The sequence below is a fragment of the Drosophila gunungcola genome, unplaced genomic scaffold, assembly GCF_025200985.1.
Source record: "Drosophila gunungcola strain Sukarami unplaced genomic scaffold, Dgunungcola_SK_2 000057F, whole genome shotgun sequence".
Lineage (NCBI taxonomy): Eukaryota > Metazoa > Arthropoda > Insecta > Diptera > Drosophilidae > Drosophila > Drosophila gunungcola.
This window is the reverse complement of record NW_026453220.1, coordinates 449382-465884: the sequence shown is the minus strand read 5'-3', so window position 1 is coordinate 465884 and position 16503 is coordinate 449382. Positions and strand designations below refer to the sequence as shown.

Here is a 16503-nt window from a genome sequence, read left to right as displayed (position 1 = left end):
TAAAATTTTATTTTTAAAAGATGAACAAAAACAAGAAAAAGCTATTGCCAAATCATATCCGATAAAAAAGATTGAAGAGATATAGACCGTTATATTTATTCATTTTTTTTTTGCAATTTCTAAAATACACAAATATGCATAAAACAAAATTTATTAAATCAATATGTAAAGTTGAAATGTAACTTTTAATGATTAAAAAATGTTCTTAAACAAAAAGTTGATAAATTTGCATAAACTAAAAAAACTTAGAAACCAATAACAAGCAAATAGCATTTAGACTTTTTCAATCCTATACTTATGTTTTTATTGTTATTTAAAAATTTCAAAACAATTTTAATTATTAAGAACACCTGAAAATTTAACAGTCCTAGCTAAAATTATTTTGTTGCAAAGCATTCTAAAGAGGCAGTCCCCAAAAAGAAAGAGATGGTGAAAACACCTCAAAATCAGATAAATCATAAAGTTTATTAAATATACATACATACATAGTACAAATACATCGATTCGGCTGGCCATGGGACAAAATAGGGGACCAAAAATATTTTTATAACCTAAGGGTAATACAGGCGACTTGATTTTGGGACTGTATTTTGGAATTGGGAAATAACACACAGCGTTCCGTTTTTAGGAGAATAATTAGAATTACAAGCCACTCTACCGATTCACACGTGTTTAAAATATGTTTAAGCTAGCTTTCCAATACTGTTTAGCTTTCTGTTCCGTTGCGGGGATCCTCTGGGATCCCTTATACCATTTATACATATATAACTCTGACTCTGCTCTGGCTTCATATCTCTGATCGGTTCGGTTTCTCTGTGGATTATCCTGCTTAGACTCTATTATTGCGACTCGTGGCGAATGGAGGAGTGGGATGAGATAACATTGAGTGGACTGCACAGCCAATGTCTTCCACCGGCCATCCTAGATGCCGGCCCGCTCCAGGGCACTCAGCTGGGTGCCCAGTCGCTCCTCCTTGGCCTTGCGCTCGGCGCTGATCTTCTTGGAGCTCTGGTACGTGTTGAGGAACGTCTGCACGTCGATCTTTCCATTCAGGAAGTGCTCCACATGCCGATCACAGTCGGCATCGGCATTGGAGGCAGCAATCTGAAGGAGTTCCTACGGGAAAGTAAGCAAAAGGGGCATTATTAAAAGGACTCTTTCAATTTCACTTGGTTTCTAAGAAGCAGACGGTTCCCAAGACGAACCAAAGTTATTTTTAATGGAGATTTGTGTTCAAGTAAAAGACCATTTTAACTGGTGACTCATTATTTTTCCCCATTTTCAAAGTGTTCCATACTCACCCTTATGTGCTGGGGTGCGTATTCCTCGGACTTTTTCAAGTATTTCTTATTTAGCTGGTCGCATTTCTCGCCGAGTGTTTTTAAAGCTGTGTAATCGTCGCTGAGCCGGCGCTTCAGCTCCACCAGATGGCTGCCCTTGCTCTCGTTCTCCCCTGGATTGGATTGGAGATTGTAATGGATGTGCCAGTTTTTCGCATTCATTTACCCACTTGATATGTTCTCCACCTGGTTCATCATAGAGTCTAGCTCCTCGTTGAGGTGCTGCACCACGGACATCTCCTCAATGAAGTCGTCGAAGAACTCGGGATCCCTGTCCAGCTGCTTCAGCTCGTCCAGCGACAGAGTGGACAGGTTGGGCATGTTGCTCGAATCGCTGCGGTCGGCAGCCGCATCCTTGCCGTCATACTTGTCCAGCGCATGTCCTTGCAGCGAGTGGTCGTGGGCTTGGGCATGACCATGACCTTGTGGCGAATGCTGGGTGGTGGGCATTTTGTGTTCCAGCTTCCAAAATCCAGCCAGTAAATGAACTACGAATTTACATTGTGTCATTCGAGAGACAGGGGCCGATAATAAATCCAACACTTACCACGTGTTTACAAAGGGACGAGGGGCGACGTCGACGGCACGAGCTGGAGCACCCTCTAACCTCCAGTGGGAGTTGACGACCCCGGCTGCGAAACAGCGGGCTGCGAATCATAATATTCCTGAATGTTCTGCTCCCTGTTCCGTTGCATTACTCACCCAATCTCTGTCTGCTGATTTCCTGATCTCTCCTGGTTTTCCTTCGGTTTGGGATCGGATCGTTACGGATTTGCGCAAATCGAACGGTAGCTTTGTTTGCCCCGATCGAAGTTTCATTATCTTCTGTTCTGTTCTGGTCAGTGCTACCGATTCGGCTAGTTTGTAGCCAGGTTATTTTCGAAAGCGGCCAGTTGAGAATTGCAGGTGACAGCAGTTTTAGTTTTTTTCTTGGCCGATTTGTTTTAGGCAGGTCCCTAGAAATGTACTTACTAGAGAAGAAAGCTTCATTTCAGTCTAAAAGTCTGGGTTGTATAAAACATATTCTTAACAAAATTTAAAATTTTTCACACTTGGTTAAAATAAGAGGCTAAATGTTATAAAAATATCAAATCAGGATAATAAGTTCATTAAGCATAATTTCAAAAAAATCCAAAACATATTTCAGATAAATTAACCTATTTTTTAGCTATTAACAGTGAGAGCTGGCAACACTTATTCTGTTTGTTCACAAAGCACCGTTGACACAGTTGGCGGGACAGAGTTGCCAGCCAATGAGACACATAAGTATCGCGCATGTCCGGCAGCACTGATAATCAGCTGTTCGTTTGTTTACGATTTGCCTCGTTACTTTACATAACAAATTGAATATTTTACCAAATAAACAGAGTTTCCAGAACCGATGGCGCTGTTTGAGATGAAGTGGCTGCGCCGCTGGGTGCGACGCAACACAAACCCCATTCCGGAGCACCGCGCAGAGCTGTGGAAACGACGTCTCAGCATCGGATACGCCATATTGGCCTGGCAGGCTTTCGGCTTCGTTTGCTACATGGTCTATACCGGTCGGAACGATTGGGCCAAGTACTACGGCTACAAGACGGAGGAGGAACTGGCCCTGTCGCCGGCCCAGCAGTTCGCCAAGCACCTTAAGGTGGAAGGTACTGGCAAGATCATCCGGTTCTCGGGATTCCACAAAGTTGAGGAGGTGCCCTTCGACGCCAGCGAAGTGGAGCGTGTCAAGGAGTAACAGGAATCCTGTCTAGTTTTAGTGAACCATCTTTTTTTTCGACCGATTAAAGCTTATAAATAGGACAATTAAAGAACTTTTTTATGCTGATGCGGTATTTCTGGCCAAATTTAAGATGGGGCAAAGATTGTAAGTAAAACTGATACTCTGTACATTCATGCCCTTTTTTAGCAATTGACTAGCTCAGCTTTAAAACAAATTCTCAATTTTTTTTCTTTTAGTTAGTATCACAAGTCAATATGGATAACTTTTTGGATCGGACAACTATATATATTAGGTATCCGGCGCATACCATTAAGATTTCTGTTAGCAATTATAATAAACAATAAATAAGCCAAGTTGTTTTTGAATTTGTTTATTACCGTTTTGTTGGAATTATTTGGTATTTTTCCGCCCCGTTCACAGTGGTATATTTTGGCGCTCTAGCAACGGTCACACAGCGAAAAAAAAATAAACAACAAAAAAAAAAGCAGCGACGACGTTGACCGCCGAGCGGATCGTTGGCGATAACAACAATAACAAAACGAACCATATTGCAGGCGGTACTTTGGAGATAGCCCCTGTAGAAGCGTAATCCCCATAAAACCAATAATCCCAATCGGTAATCGTAATCCACGCGAGCGGCTGTGATTCCAATCGGAGAATGAGTGACTTCTATAAATAAAACAATTCGAAGCGCAGGCAGCACAGTTGCAGCATCCAGTGCAAAGTCATATTGTTAATTGTAGCAGAGGAAAACTGAAGAAAACTAAATGAATATTAATTGCCCAACGAGTGGAGGTCACTATTTGCGGTCTCGCTTGCTCCCCCTTCTCCAAGGCAGCGTGCCCCACTCCTCCCCCCTAACTGCATTCTGCCTCTGTCTGCAAAATAACGGGACTAATGCATTTGCAGATGGCGGCTGATTTTCTAATTGGAATTTGTGCAACAAAAAACATAGAGAAACAAAGAGAGCCGCAAATAATTGCTAATTAGTTGCATTTTTTCCATTGTTGCAAGGCTTCGCTTACGAATTTCTAATGTAATTAACGCGGCAGCTGTTTTTTAAGTGTGTGTGTGTGGCCTTAGTTTATGATCTTTTTTGTTAAGTTTTTGGTTTTTTCTGTGTGCAGCAACAACAAAAAGTCAAAGGTGCAAGTGCCCCACACAAATACATGCATAACTAGCGGAGACGGCAACCGAAAAAAACAAAAACACAACAGTGAAAAAGGAAGAAGGAGAGAGCCTAGGAGAAGAACCGTTTGATTGATTATTGCCGTGCCTCCTTCTCTCCTCTCCCTCCACTCCTACTTTTTTCTTCTACATTCCCAGCGGGACGAAGGGTAAGTAAAAAGAGTACAATACAAAAAAAAAGAAATATTAAACCAGATTCCATTGTTGCTGCTAGTTTTCGAAAACCATTAAAAACGCATTAATTATATAATTTTCGGGGAAGTGAAACTTCCACTTTCTGCTTCTAAGCCCCAGCAACAATAACATTAATAGCAGCAACAGCAAAACGTAAACCATCAACAAAGAAACTTTAAAACTTCGAAGCCACGCATAAATATTTATAACATCAAAGAAAAAACTACAAAAAAAAAGAGTTTTTAGAAATGTTAGCGAAAATGAAACCGTTTTCTAAAAATAATTTATTGTCGCCGGTGTTTCTATGTATTGCTACCAAACCACAAACTCTACGAAAGCACAACATATAACAAATAACACATAACATACGGCAAGCGGAGCGAACAAAGGCCGATAAACACCAACATAAACATATCAAAAGAGAGCAGCGCATAATTCGAGCGGTAAAACGGTAAATAGTTCTCAGCGACTGCGCAGTTCGCTGCAAAAGCGATACTTTTTCGGGAGTTTCCTCTTTAAAGATAACTTTTAGATGCAAAATAATCTATCTTTCCATATGAAGAATTTTTAAACGAATTGTTATAATTTTGATTATAAAATTATCTGTAAATGGTTCCCAATAACTTATTATCAGATTTCATCTTCAAGAATCAGTCTCAGTAATAAGAAGTATCACTTAAAAAATTGTTTATCTCTCTGGCTTGAAAATATCGGAATATATTGTTGTATTCTTTGTTATCTTATTGATTTTCAATTTAATCGTCGTATTTATTAAAAAATATATTTATTTGTCTTAAATATGTTGATTCTATCTCCCTTTTTTATATTGATTTTAAATTTTAAATGTATAGTTTTTTTTATATATTGGAAGATTTAAATTCTTATGTATGTATATCGCTTAGGAAATCAAAACATTTTTATTTAATTACGCTAAGCTAAAAGTTTTTCATCGACAATACATTATTCGTATGTAATTTGTATATGTATGTAAAATTGATTAAATTTTGCATTCATGTCAGTTTTAACCTTTTGTTGGTGTCTAACTAATTAACACGTCCAAAGGATCCTTTTAATTTGAAGTAGCATTATTATGTTTTAAGAAATACAGTTTGTAGTTTCTTAGCCAATTTTTATATGAGTACAATATACATATGTAAGATAATTCATGCTGTGCTCTAAAATACCTTGAAAATCTTTGTTACCATACTCCATAACTTCCTGAGAGTGTGGGAAAAACATTCACCGATATAACCGACTGTTTAGACTATAGCGCACATTTCTTTGGCGCGCCAAAGCGTAACATTCATAAAGAAACGAAAATTCACAGAGCAACTGCCCCTTTCGCCTTTTTAACCGAACGCAAGTGAATGGCCGGAGGGGCTATGAAAACCCCACAACCCCCCTAATAACTTCTGGTTGCCGCCGAGTGTTATTTTTTTTAATTTTTTCTTTTTGAATGTGTCAGGAGCGAATGAATGGCCACGTTTTTAAGTTGTAACTGGCTGCCCAGTGGTTACCTCAGGTGGCCAGCGAAATGCGATCCGAAAACGGGGTTTTTGAGGGGGCTATCTGTAGTTATCAGCTGCTGCTTCCAGGGGCGTTCCGCGAGGGGTGGGGGGAGCGGGACGGGTGAAAGGGGCGGGTTGGCCTTAACGATAAGCACTGTTTTGGCCTGGCTTTTTGGTCATAGACCTCAACGTACCCCATACCTAGCTCGCAAACAATAAAAATCATAAAAGAGAAACGTGGTGGGGAAAAAGTGACAGGGGAAAAGAGGGGGAGCGGGTGAGTTAAGGCCGAGAGAAACGTGGAAGTGGCAGAAATGCAGAAAACCGCAAATGCCCCCAACGAACGGGCGACGCGCTTTGCTGCCTCTTGCGGTTTCTTTGGCTATTTTGCTGCCTCTGATAAGCCCCACGCTTAAGAAGAGACAGCAGAAGAAAAGCCCCAGAAGAACGGCCAGAAGAATCAGAAGAATTAGCCAACTAGCCTACACTGAAAGAAATAACAACCCTGATTAAGGTTTGGACCCGCGAAATATTCAAAATTATCTTCTAAAACTAAAAACCATTAAGTATTAATGTATATATATGACCATCAAAAGCGATTGATAGATTAAAATTGGATTTCAGACCTTCCTATCGATGTGAATCTGTAACTAACTAAAAATTCTTTTTGGGAATTTAATCATAATTTGGAATGCATTACAGAATGGATATACCATTTTTTTTTTAATTTTTCATTGTTTTCCATACTTAAGCAACCACAACTTTAATGCATTTAATTAATAAATAAACCTTAAATATCAGTCTTAATTTTTTGTTTGTATCTTATATAATATTTTGATCGATTAATAAGTATAAAAATAAAACCTAAAAATAACTTTTTAAAGTAATTGGGCCTAATTAGACTTATCGAACTAATCGAAGTTTTCCAGCAATGTTTTCTATTCTAACTTGTCTTTCAAAATTTTTAAATTTTTTTTTAAATAATTATGGATTATAAAAGAGGCAATATTTAAAAAATTGGGAATGAAATTTAAAGTTGGCAACTTCCCTCAGTGCATGCACACGCACCGCGGTAAAATATCAAGATATCAAAAAGCTGGCAAAAGAATGCGGGGAGAGCAGCTGCCAACTGAAATGAATTGTCATTCAACGCCATGGGAGCTCGACTTTGGTCAATGTACCTAGGCCCACATCTTATAAACCTCTTTATGACCCAAGCTCACCTTCCTACCCCCAAGACTTTTTAATAGTTAAATGAAACTAAAGGCATTTCTAAATTTGTTTTATAAAAGCAAAAGGTTCGATTGATTCTGCGAGTTTTAAAGACTGAATCATTAAATTATTAATTATGTTATTTAATTAATTTTGTAAAGCATTTAAAACAGTTTTTTGGTAGTTCATACGTTTTTTCGTAGGTACGTACCTGTGTAATGGAATAAACTTTAAAACTTTTTAAAATACCTTGCAAACCGAAGTATGGTGTAATAGAAAATTAATTTAAAAGTAAAAATGTGTGACCACTGTATCCAATTTTATTTTGAAGTTCCTATTTTTGGCGCTCTCTTAGTGTTGGACAACGCGTCACGCATGCGCCGTGGCCGAGTGCGCCCTGTGGCTGAAGTGTTATCGAGTGTATCGATAGGCGCTTTCGACTGGACACTTGTTGTTGTTGTTTGCAGAAAGAAACAGAAAACGCGCGTCGCTTTTTGCCATTTGTTCGTTTGTTTAGTGTCGTGCGTTGTTCCCCTCGTTTGGCTTACTCTTTTTATTTTCCCCCGAACTTTGTGCAACATTAAAGGTTTTTATTAAAGTATTTATAAAACAAAAAAAAAACTCGGCTCGGTACTTGCGTGTGTGTGTGTAAGCAATAAATTTGTATGCCTGTGGAGTTGGCTTTTTGTTTTGCTGGCGTATTCCGGTTTTTTTTTTGACAAAAGAGAGTGCGAAAATCGAAAGAAATCCCTTTTACAGTTATCTGGTGCAAATAATTAGACGGTGTTGTTGCTATTTGATTCATTCGCCGACACATCTATTTCTCGGCTCTTGCTTCTCCCCCTGATTTTCATTCAATTACCGTGCTCTTTCTGGCAAACTCCATTGTTGTTGCTGCCTCTCATTGAAGGGCAAACCGATCTCCCCTCTTTTCCTCTCCCACACATCCTGTTTTGGCCTCTTTTGGTCTCTCTTCGCTGCAGTTGCAGTTGCAGTGTTGCATAGGTCCCAAATAAGGGCGCGCTCTCAAATCGTAATTGAAAATGAACATTCAAATGCTAAGTGGTCTGATGTTTGCCTTACGTTTTTGACCAATTATCCAACTTATCACTGTGCAAGCGAGATAAAGATAAACCCCTAGCCCGCTGATAAAGAAACCACGAAACCCGTGTTCATCAGCAATTAGGCAAAAAGTGTCCCTCAGAACATGAATTTAATTTGTGATTCGCTCGTTTGCATGATGTCACTCCACTGTTTGCGTTTCAATTTAAGGCCCAAAGTAAAATAAACAAATTCGCGTGTTTCGCGTGGGCTGCTGGCACTAAAAAAAGAAAAGAAATCAAAATAATTCGAGACCATAAATGGCAAAAAAGCGAAATCAGAAAAACGGCCGCACAAAAAACCACAACTTTTACCAACACTGGCCAAGACGGCGTGTTGCAAGTGCAGCTCTGCCACTGCCGACGTCGCTGCTGCGGTCAGCTGTCAATGTCATTTGTTGGTGCAGTTAATTTTTTTTCTCTTGCTCTATTGCTCTTGCTCTGTTTTTCTGACGCGTCGTGACATGAGTAATCCGGCATATTTGTGACAATGGGGAAAGAACACATGAACAAACACGCATACTTGCATTGGGGAAAGAGATGGGGCAGGGTGGGAGTGGTAGCGAAGGGCGGAGAGTCCTCTCTCACTCGCACACAAACATACCATTAACGCCTGTTTGCACGCGTACAGCAAAGGTCAATGTTATGGCACCTGGCATTTTAATTTGTAAAAATTTAATTTCAACCGTTTACGTGTGAACATTATTCCTTTTAGATTTTATTACTTGTAATATCATAATTAAATTAATTTTATTTTCAATAATATCCATCCTTATAAAATTATTGTTGCTTACCTTAAGTGCACAAATATATTTTTATGTTTAGAAAGAAGCTTTTAAGAAACCTCTTTCTTTAAAAAAAAAAACCGTAAACATTTATTTTATTTCTGTATTGTACATGTGCCACATAAAAACATACATAATTTAAATGCAAAGGGGTGCGGTGCTTTTGATTTGACCCCGGCTGTTCAGCGCCGTACGTGTGATTGGGAGTGTGTGCAAGTGTGAGCTGTTGAAACGTTGACGTTGCAGCGGAACAGCAATATGTCCGTCATTCCCTCATTCCGGCATTCCATCCAAATCCAAGTCGAATCCGAATGCGCGCTGGGATAACTTTTCAGAATTTCAATTTCGATTTCATGATCGTCGAGTGCATTTTAATTATTAATTAATTGGAGGTGACTGTGATTTTGATTGTGTGTTTGTGTGTTTGTTTGTTTTGATGTTTTTCTCTCTTTTAACCTCTCGATTTTTTATCGCCGCTCTCTTGGTGACAACAACAATGCAATGCGATTGTTTTCCGTAGCACAAACGGGTTATATTGTTGTTGCCAGTAGTTGCTGGTGTTGCATGCAACATGAGCATCTGTTGCTGCCTCTAATTTCGCGTCCGCTTTCCTTCATTCACTTATTCGTCGCCCGTCTTACATTACAAATTCAGCCCAACAATTTGCACAGTAATTTCACTTTTTCGGCCCGTTTTCTCATCAAATCAAAAGAAAGCAGAGCAAATTGGCGTGATAAACGTTTTGTGATAACAAGCATGTACAAAATAACCAGCAACAAGCGATAACCGATAACCGACGACAACGAACACTGCGAGAAAAGAAATTCTGCACACAAACTATAAATATTTTATTTACATCATTGATGAAACATTATGTAAAAACGCGAAAAACTCAAAACGAAAACTGTGAACACAGCTTAAATTAAGCACACAAAATATAACACGCATTCATCATGCACAAAAGATAAAACAAAATAATAAAATAATAATTTACACAATATGCTTCATATTAAATAAATACAAAGCCACAATAAAATATAAATATTTAAGTTGGCCCGTTGATGGTTCACGTTTTGCAACAAGCTAGGATAAGCCGGCAAAATGATCAAACTGAAATCATTGTTCCGCAGAGGACAGGGCACCTCCAGCTCCAACTCCTCCAATTCTTCGCACAAACAGCAGCAGCACTCCTCCAACAACAATCGCCAGAAGTCGCAGTCGAGCACTTCATTGAATACCGCCCACGAGCAGCAGCAACAGCAGCAGCAACAGCAACAGCAACAACAACAGCATCACAACAACACCGCAGCAACGACAAAATTCTACGCCCACCAGGAGGCGGCCAGCTACGAAAGGGGCGTGGATGTGGGCGATGAGGAGGCGCTGCTGCTGAACAACCAACAGCAGCAACAGCGGCGACAACAGCAACAGCAGTTGCAGCAACAACAGCAGCAGCAGCTACAGAGCAACACCTTGCCCCAAAAGAAATCCAAGCTTAAGGGACAAAAACAGCCAAAGCAATTGCCAGTGCAGCAGCAACACAGCAATGCAAGTGAGCTACAGCAGCAGCAGCCTCCACTGATGACTTCCCTGGCAGCCGTGCCGCAGTCAGCAGCGACTGGCAACAGCAGCAGCAACATCAATAACAACAACGCATTGGCCGCGCTGCAGGATGGTGGCGCTGCTGCCGCCGCTGCAGCAGATTTCTACCAGCAACTAGCAGCAGCAGCAACAGCAACATCGGCCAACGGCAGCAACCCCAGTTCGGATAGTCCGGCCAACGCATTTCCCGCAGCAGCAGCAGCCGTTGCTGTTGCCGCTGTGGCAGCCAGCAGTTATCAGCAACAGCAGCAACATCAACAGCAACTAATCAACAACGAACAGCAGCAACAGCAACTCTTAGAGGTAAGGCTATGTCCCTATCAGTTTGTTCACTTCTAAATAAATAACTAAAACTTAACCACCACACAGGCTAACAACAAAATGCAGGAGCTGCAAAAGCAGCTGGAGAGATCGGGAAGCGAGCAACTGCAGCTGGAGACACGCATCACGGAGCTGCTGCCATACCAAAGCGAGGTGGCCAGGCTGAAGGGCGATCTGGTTAAGATGCAGGTGCGCAAAAAGAACCAGGGGAGAGTGACGGGGTTGGGATGGATTGTCGGGCCAAAAAAGGGGTGCATAGTGGGCGGAAACGGGGTGGCTGGCTAACCACAAATTGCTGATGTGTTGTCACGGCTGATTGATGTTGTTTTTGCTGTTTAAGTTGCTATTTCCCCATGACAAAGTCATTTTATACCCACTTTTGCACCATCTAGGGCCATTTATATATTTAGTTGAAAAGGCTTTAGGCGAACAACTAGAATATCATTTACCAAGAACTTTAAAGCAGTAACCTCTATAGCTTAGTTGAAGAAAACGATTTATATTTGCATCTGTAATGAATTGTAAGTAGATGAATGTTGATGAATATCGAAAAAGATATAAATCCATGAGTAATGTATTTAGTTTTGGTACATTGTATTAGGTCATGAAGTCTATAAATACCAAGAGCATTACAAATTAATCTCGAATGATTAATAGTCGCCTGTAGAACGGCGTCGATAAAGGGTATTCTCCGTAGAGACCCTGCCACTAGCCAATGACTAAGCCGTGTTCTCGGGGGCGTTGCGCTTCGCTACCCTAACCAATCCATTGATATTCAATACGATCTATAGGCGATGCGCTCCTTTAATTGAGTCTAGTAGTTGAAAGCTATTGCGTCGTAGAACAGCCAGCAGCAACATCGCAGCTCGGAGGAAAGCAAAACTGATCAGTCTGATGTGTGTGCTTACAGAGTCTACAGGAAAAGACCCAGATGGAGATCGGCAACCTGAAATACGAGAACGAATCTCTGCGCAATCGGCTGCGGGACGTTGTGAACTCGCCGCTGTCGGATGCGGAGAAGCACCAGATCATCCAAGACTCGCAGCGGCTGCACAGCTCTGCGCCCGCCTCGATAGCTCTGCCCAGTGTGAGTACTCCCAGGCGATTTCAATCAAATGCAAATCCAACTAATTCTATTCCTTCACAGACAAACGATGCGCATGATGGCACACCCTGCCTCACGCCCGACTGGGACAAACAGTCATCCTCCAGCGAGATTTCTGTAGCCTGCCTGCAGGACAAGATCATTCAGATGGAGGAGACACACTACTCCACCAACGAGGAACTACAGGCTACTCTGCAGGAGTTGGCCGACTTGCAAACCCAGTTGACGGACACGCAGACGGAGAACGAGCGTCTCGCCGAGGAGAAGGATGTGCTCTTCCAGTCACTTTGCCGGCAAACCGAGAAGCTGAATGAATCGCGCACGCAGATTAGTACACTGCAGGAGCTGCTCCTGCGGGATTCCAAACCGGCTGCCTCCGAAGTCAGTGTTTCGGAGCGGGAGCAAAAGCTTCTGGATTTGATCAAGACATCCCAGGAGGAGCGTGAGGCTGTTTTGCTCAAGCAGGAGGAACTTGGAGCTGAGTTGGCGGAGCTGAAGCAAGCGCGGGAAGCCGGCCAGCAGGAGCAGCAGCGCCAGAGGGAGCGTATTGCCCTGCTAGACTCCCAGCTCGATGCGGCCAATGCGGAGCGACGGCAAGGAGAGGCTCAGTTCTCACAGGCCAAGGAGGAGATCTCGCAGCGGGCCATCGAAATAAGTCGCTTAAGCACACTGCTGGAGAATGCGCGCTCTAAGATCGAGGAGCTGGAAGCCGATTTGGCCAGGGGTGACAAGACAGACCTAAGCGATGTGCTGGATGTGGCCAGAAAAGAGAAGGATGCCCTGGAAGAGCGTGTGGCCGAGCTGCAGGATCAGTGCTCGCGCAGCCAAGCTGAGCTAAGAAGACTTCGCGAGCAGCTCTCCGGCTTGACCGAGGAGTGCAAGGTGGTTAAGAACAATGCCAAGTGTGCGGTCTCCCACCTCGAATATCGCTTGGAGCAGCTCCAACGGGACAAGGACAAAATAGCTGGCGAGTGGCAGGCGCTAGAGGAACGCGTGGCCGAACTGCAGGTGCAGTGCAAGTGCCACCAGGAGGACAAGGCCCAGCTGCAGTCCCTGCTAGGCGAGACCCAGCGTCATTTGGGCGATGTACAACTACAGCTGGGCGAGTCGGAGTGCCGGCTCGACCAGGAGACACAGCTGCGACGCAAGGAGGCCGAGGAGTGGCAGCAGTTCCAGGCCGATCTCCTTATGACGGTGCGCGTGGCCAATGACTTCAAGACTGAGGCGCTCAGCGCCCGGGAGCAACTCGTGCTCGACAACAAGACGCAAAAGGAGAAGATCAGACTGCTAGAGCAGCAGCTCGAAAAGCTCACCAAGCAGCGTAAGTTTAGTTGAAGTCTACGTTGCTTATGGCTTATGCCTTTTTGAAATCCCCAGCAGAACTGCAGCAGTCGGAGACTCCGCAGGCGGTGCTGTCCACAGTCCAGCGTGAGATGGAGATGGCCACGCGGCGCAGCAAGCTGAGCTTCAGCCGACAGGACTCGCGACTCTCCGTCAAAACGCTCATCGAGAGCATTGAGAATAACAAGGCGGTGAGTGCCCTAGTAAATCTTTCCCCCCCGAGATCCGCTTCTTAACCCCAACTCTTTTTTTATTGGATTCTACAGCAGGGCAAAGCCGACGAGGCGGAATCCCACTACAGTTCAACGTCCAGCCTCAACAGCGGCACTCCGGAACTGGGAACTACGCCCATTATCTTTCCCCCGTCCAGTGATTGGCATGAAAGCGTGAGTTTAATCTGAACTAAATCTTAATGATGTATCTCTTTACTGATGGTGGCCGTGTATCTGTCACAGCTTCGCCTGCCTGTGCTGCAGAGCAGCAACCTGCACGTGAATGTGGGCAATCAAGCGGGCACCGGAACGGGAGCTAATATTTCGGCTGGCAGCGGGGGAGGACCAGCTAGCACTACCAAAGCCACATTGCCGCTGCGCGATCAACAGCAGCAGCAGCAACAGACTGCGATAACAACGCCCCAAAGCCAGATCCAGTCCCAGATTCAGATCCAGAACGTTTCCCAGCCTTCGACGCCGGCCACGCCCAGCAGTGCGGGTAGCAGCAGCAGCAGTGGGCTGCCATTTGGCAATGTCTCAAAGTCTTTTATAAGCGGTAGGAAGCTATTAACTACTAAACAAGTCCAATTCTCAACATTTTAATTGAGGAAATTTCTGAAACTCTAAAACTAAGTTTCTGTGCGGAATTGAGTTAGCTTGACCATGGAATATTCATCCTTAGAAGACAAACTTTCGCAGGCTGTACAACAAATAATTATCACCTACACAAAATTTCACTTTTTTTGGACCCATAAAATAGTAATGCTTAACTTTTGCTTAAAACTATTAGGAAATATTTCTACAAAATATATAAAATTGTTTCTTTTTATGATACTCAACTCATACTCAACAACATAAATGTGAAAAGTTTGTTTTGGCCTATAAAAGTTAAATTCCAATGATTGACATGCAAATCCAATAGATAAACATTACATTAATATTAATGGCTTGAATATCCCACATTTTTCAGGCGAACGCAAGGACCCGCTGAACATGCTGGCCAAGAACGGAGGCTCGAAGCGTAACGCCCTGCTGAAGTGGTGCCAGAATAAGACAGTGGGCTACCGCAACATCGACATCACCAACTTCAGCTCGTCGTGGAACGATGGCCTGGCCTTCTGTGCGATCTTGCACTCGTATTTACCGGATCGCATTCCGTACGATCAACTGAGTCCGGCCAACAAGCGGCGCAACTTTTCGTTGGCATTTGCGGCTGCCGAGTCCGTGGGAATTGGCACCACCCTGGTGAGTTTCCTTGTTAAAGCCCATTTGCCACGAAACTGTATTATTATCTGAACAATTTATTCGCTACCAGAACATCAATGATATGTGTCAGATCGAACGACCCGACTGGATGCAGGTGATGTCCTATGTGACGGCTATCTACAAGTACTTTGAGACCTAGAAGAGGGAACTTGAGGAGCGTCTGCTGCCCTTCACTTGGGCTCTTTTGTGTAGTAGTTGTAGGGTTCGCTTTATTTTCAATATACATCTTGTGTTTTTTTTCTTATAAATACTTTTTTTTTGTTGTTGTGTATATTCAGCATTTCCAGTCTGGACAGCAAGCAAATCTTTTAACCCATTCGCCTAGCTTGTACGCTTTTTTTTTTTCTGAAACTTCCCTTCTGTTTTAGTGTGTCTACGTCCATGTTCTTGCCCATGTACAGTGGTCACTCGGTGCAGTGGCACATATTTAGGCATCGCATCTGTAAAATGCATTTGTTTGTTTTTCGGTTTTACAGACGACCCTTTTAGCACTAAGTACTTTAAGCTTAAAGTTTAATTTTAATGGAGCTTCGAAGGTTGTTCAGGTGACGAAAGCACTTCGGCTCGGTCCATCACTCCAAGGATAACGATGAGACTCTCTCAGCCAGTGTCCACTGTACATGGGTAAGGTAACGTTTTTTTTTTTATTGCCTGGTACAGAGTTTATTTTTACACGCAAATCGACGATGGAGTATAATTAGCTTGATTAGCTTGACAATGAAGCATAACTATAGATATAAAATGGAGAAGGTCCGGACTAGCTTTAGCGTATATATAATTATTTATTCCAACTACATCAGATCACTAATTTAAACGCAAACAAAATGTATTTTTTTCAACGATTCATTCTACGATCTACCATAAAGAACAAAACGCTGCAAAATGACAGTAAAACAAAACACGTAATCCCCGTTTGTTTTCTTTAGCTTATTAAATACATTAATTAAACTGGGGTTAGCGCTGTGGCAGTAAATTAAAAATTCTCTGAAATTTTACAGCTTTCGTAATTTGCATTTTTTGTAATCAAAATTTTCTGAGCCTCTCGCTTATTAAAATAGATCAATCTTGATGCCACACCAAACGAGGAACTTGAGCCTTCGGAAAACGGGTGGGAGTGATGATGAGGCGTGTGGTGGAAACCCTCGGAAAACTCTCAAAATGGCGCTCCTTGAGCAAGGAAATTTCCCTTGACGAGTGGGAAATTTCCCAAGGAGCAGGAAAGAGATGGCTTCTGTACGTCGAATCCTCTGTTTTTTGTGGGCGGGATTCCGGACGTGGTTGGTCGAGATTCCGGGGGATGGCGTGGGCGGCGGTGGGTGTGGCATGCGGCAGGGGATTTAATTAAGTGCCCATGGCCCACCGCAGGGGGTGTGCGATTTCTTTAAAATTAAAACAAGCCGATGATTGATGTACTCGAGGCTAATAAGAAGAGGAGGCAGCAAAAGTTGGAAAGTCTTACGGCTATGAAACGCACAGTATGCTATAGTTTTTTCTAATAAGATGTATTCAAATGTTATCCATTTTGAAAGATAAAGATTAATCAATAAAAGCTATAGCAATACTAAAAACTTATGGCTTTAAGTTCAAAATATATTCACTTATTAGATTTACTTATTTAGTTGAAAGCTAAACTCTAAC

At 42.5% G+C, this 16503-nt stretch overlaps 3 protein-coding genes across 12 annotated transcripts; 2 read left to right on the top strand and 1 right to left on the bottom strand.

Annotated features, from left to right (window-relative positions):
• Window positions 1–446: 446 nt before the first annotated feature.
• On the bottom strand, window positions 447–2203 carry LOC128264066 (vacuolar protein sorting-associated protein 37C). 4 transcript variants are annotated; one of them, XM_052999363.1, is made up of 5 exons: window positions 2043–2203; window positions 1888–1987; window positions 1511–1828; window positions 1302–1453; window positions 447–1116 (listed from the first exon to the last, which is right to left on the bottom strand). In XM_052999363.1, the coding sequence occupies exons 3-5, from the start codon at window positions 1788–1790 to the stop codon at window positions 922–924; spliced, it is 627 nt and encodes a 208-aa protein (XP_052855323.1). In that variant the 5' UTR covers window positions 1791–1828; window positions 1888–1987; window positions 2043–2203; the 3' UTR covers window positions 447–921. The 4 variants fall into 4 exon arrangements, with proteins under 4 accessions (XP_052855323.1, XP_052855324.1, XP_052855328.1 ...); XM_052999364.1 differs by having other exon boundaries at window positions 1899–1987; XM_052999368.1 differs by having other exon boundaries at window positions 1899–1972; window positions 2043–2189.
• Window positions 2204–2617: 414 nt separating this feature from the next.
• LOC128264067 (uncharacterized) lies at window positions 2618–3156 on the top strand. The gene has a single exon (XM_052999369.1). The coding sequence runs from the start codon at window positions 2722–2724 to the stop codon at window positions 3064–3066; it is 345 nt and encodes a 114-aa protein (XP_052855329.1). The 5' UTR covers window positions 2618–2721; the 3' UTR covers window positions 3067–3156.
• Window positions 3157–7575: 4419 nt separating this feature from the next.
• Window positions 7576–15771, top strand: LOC128264064 (cytospin-A). Of its 7 annotated transcripts, none has more exons than XM_052999357.1 (10): window positions 7576–7719; window positions 9731–10923; window positions 10990–11130; window positions 11852–12028; window positions 12089–13367; window positions 13424–13578; window positions 13654–13773; window positions 13843–14155; window positions 14570–14844; window positions 14915–15771. In XM_052999357.1, the coding sequence occupies exons 2-10, from the start codon at window positions 10120–10122 to the stop codon at window positions 15002–15004; spliced, it is 3354 nt and encodes a 1117-aa protein (XP_052855317.1). In that variant the 5' UTR covers window positions 7576–7719; window positions 9731–10119; the 3' UTR covers window positions 15005–15771. The 7 variants fall into 7 exon arrangements, with proteins under 7 accessions (XP_052855317.1, XP_052855319.1, XP_052855318.1 ...); XM_052999359.1 differs by having other exon boundaries at window positions 7586–7719; window positions 9792–10923; XM_052999358.1 differs by having other exon boundaries at window positions 7586–7719; window positions 9673–10923.
• Window positions 15772–16503: the final 732 nt, after the last annotated feature.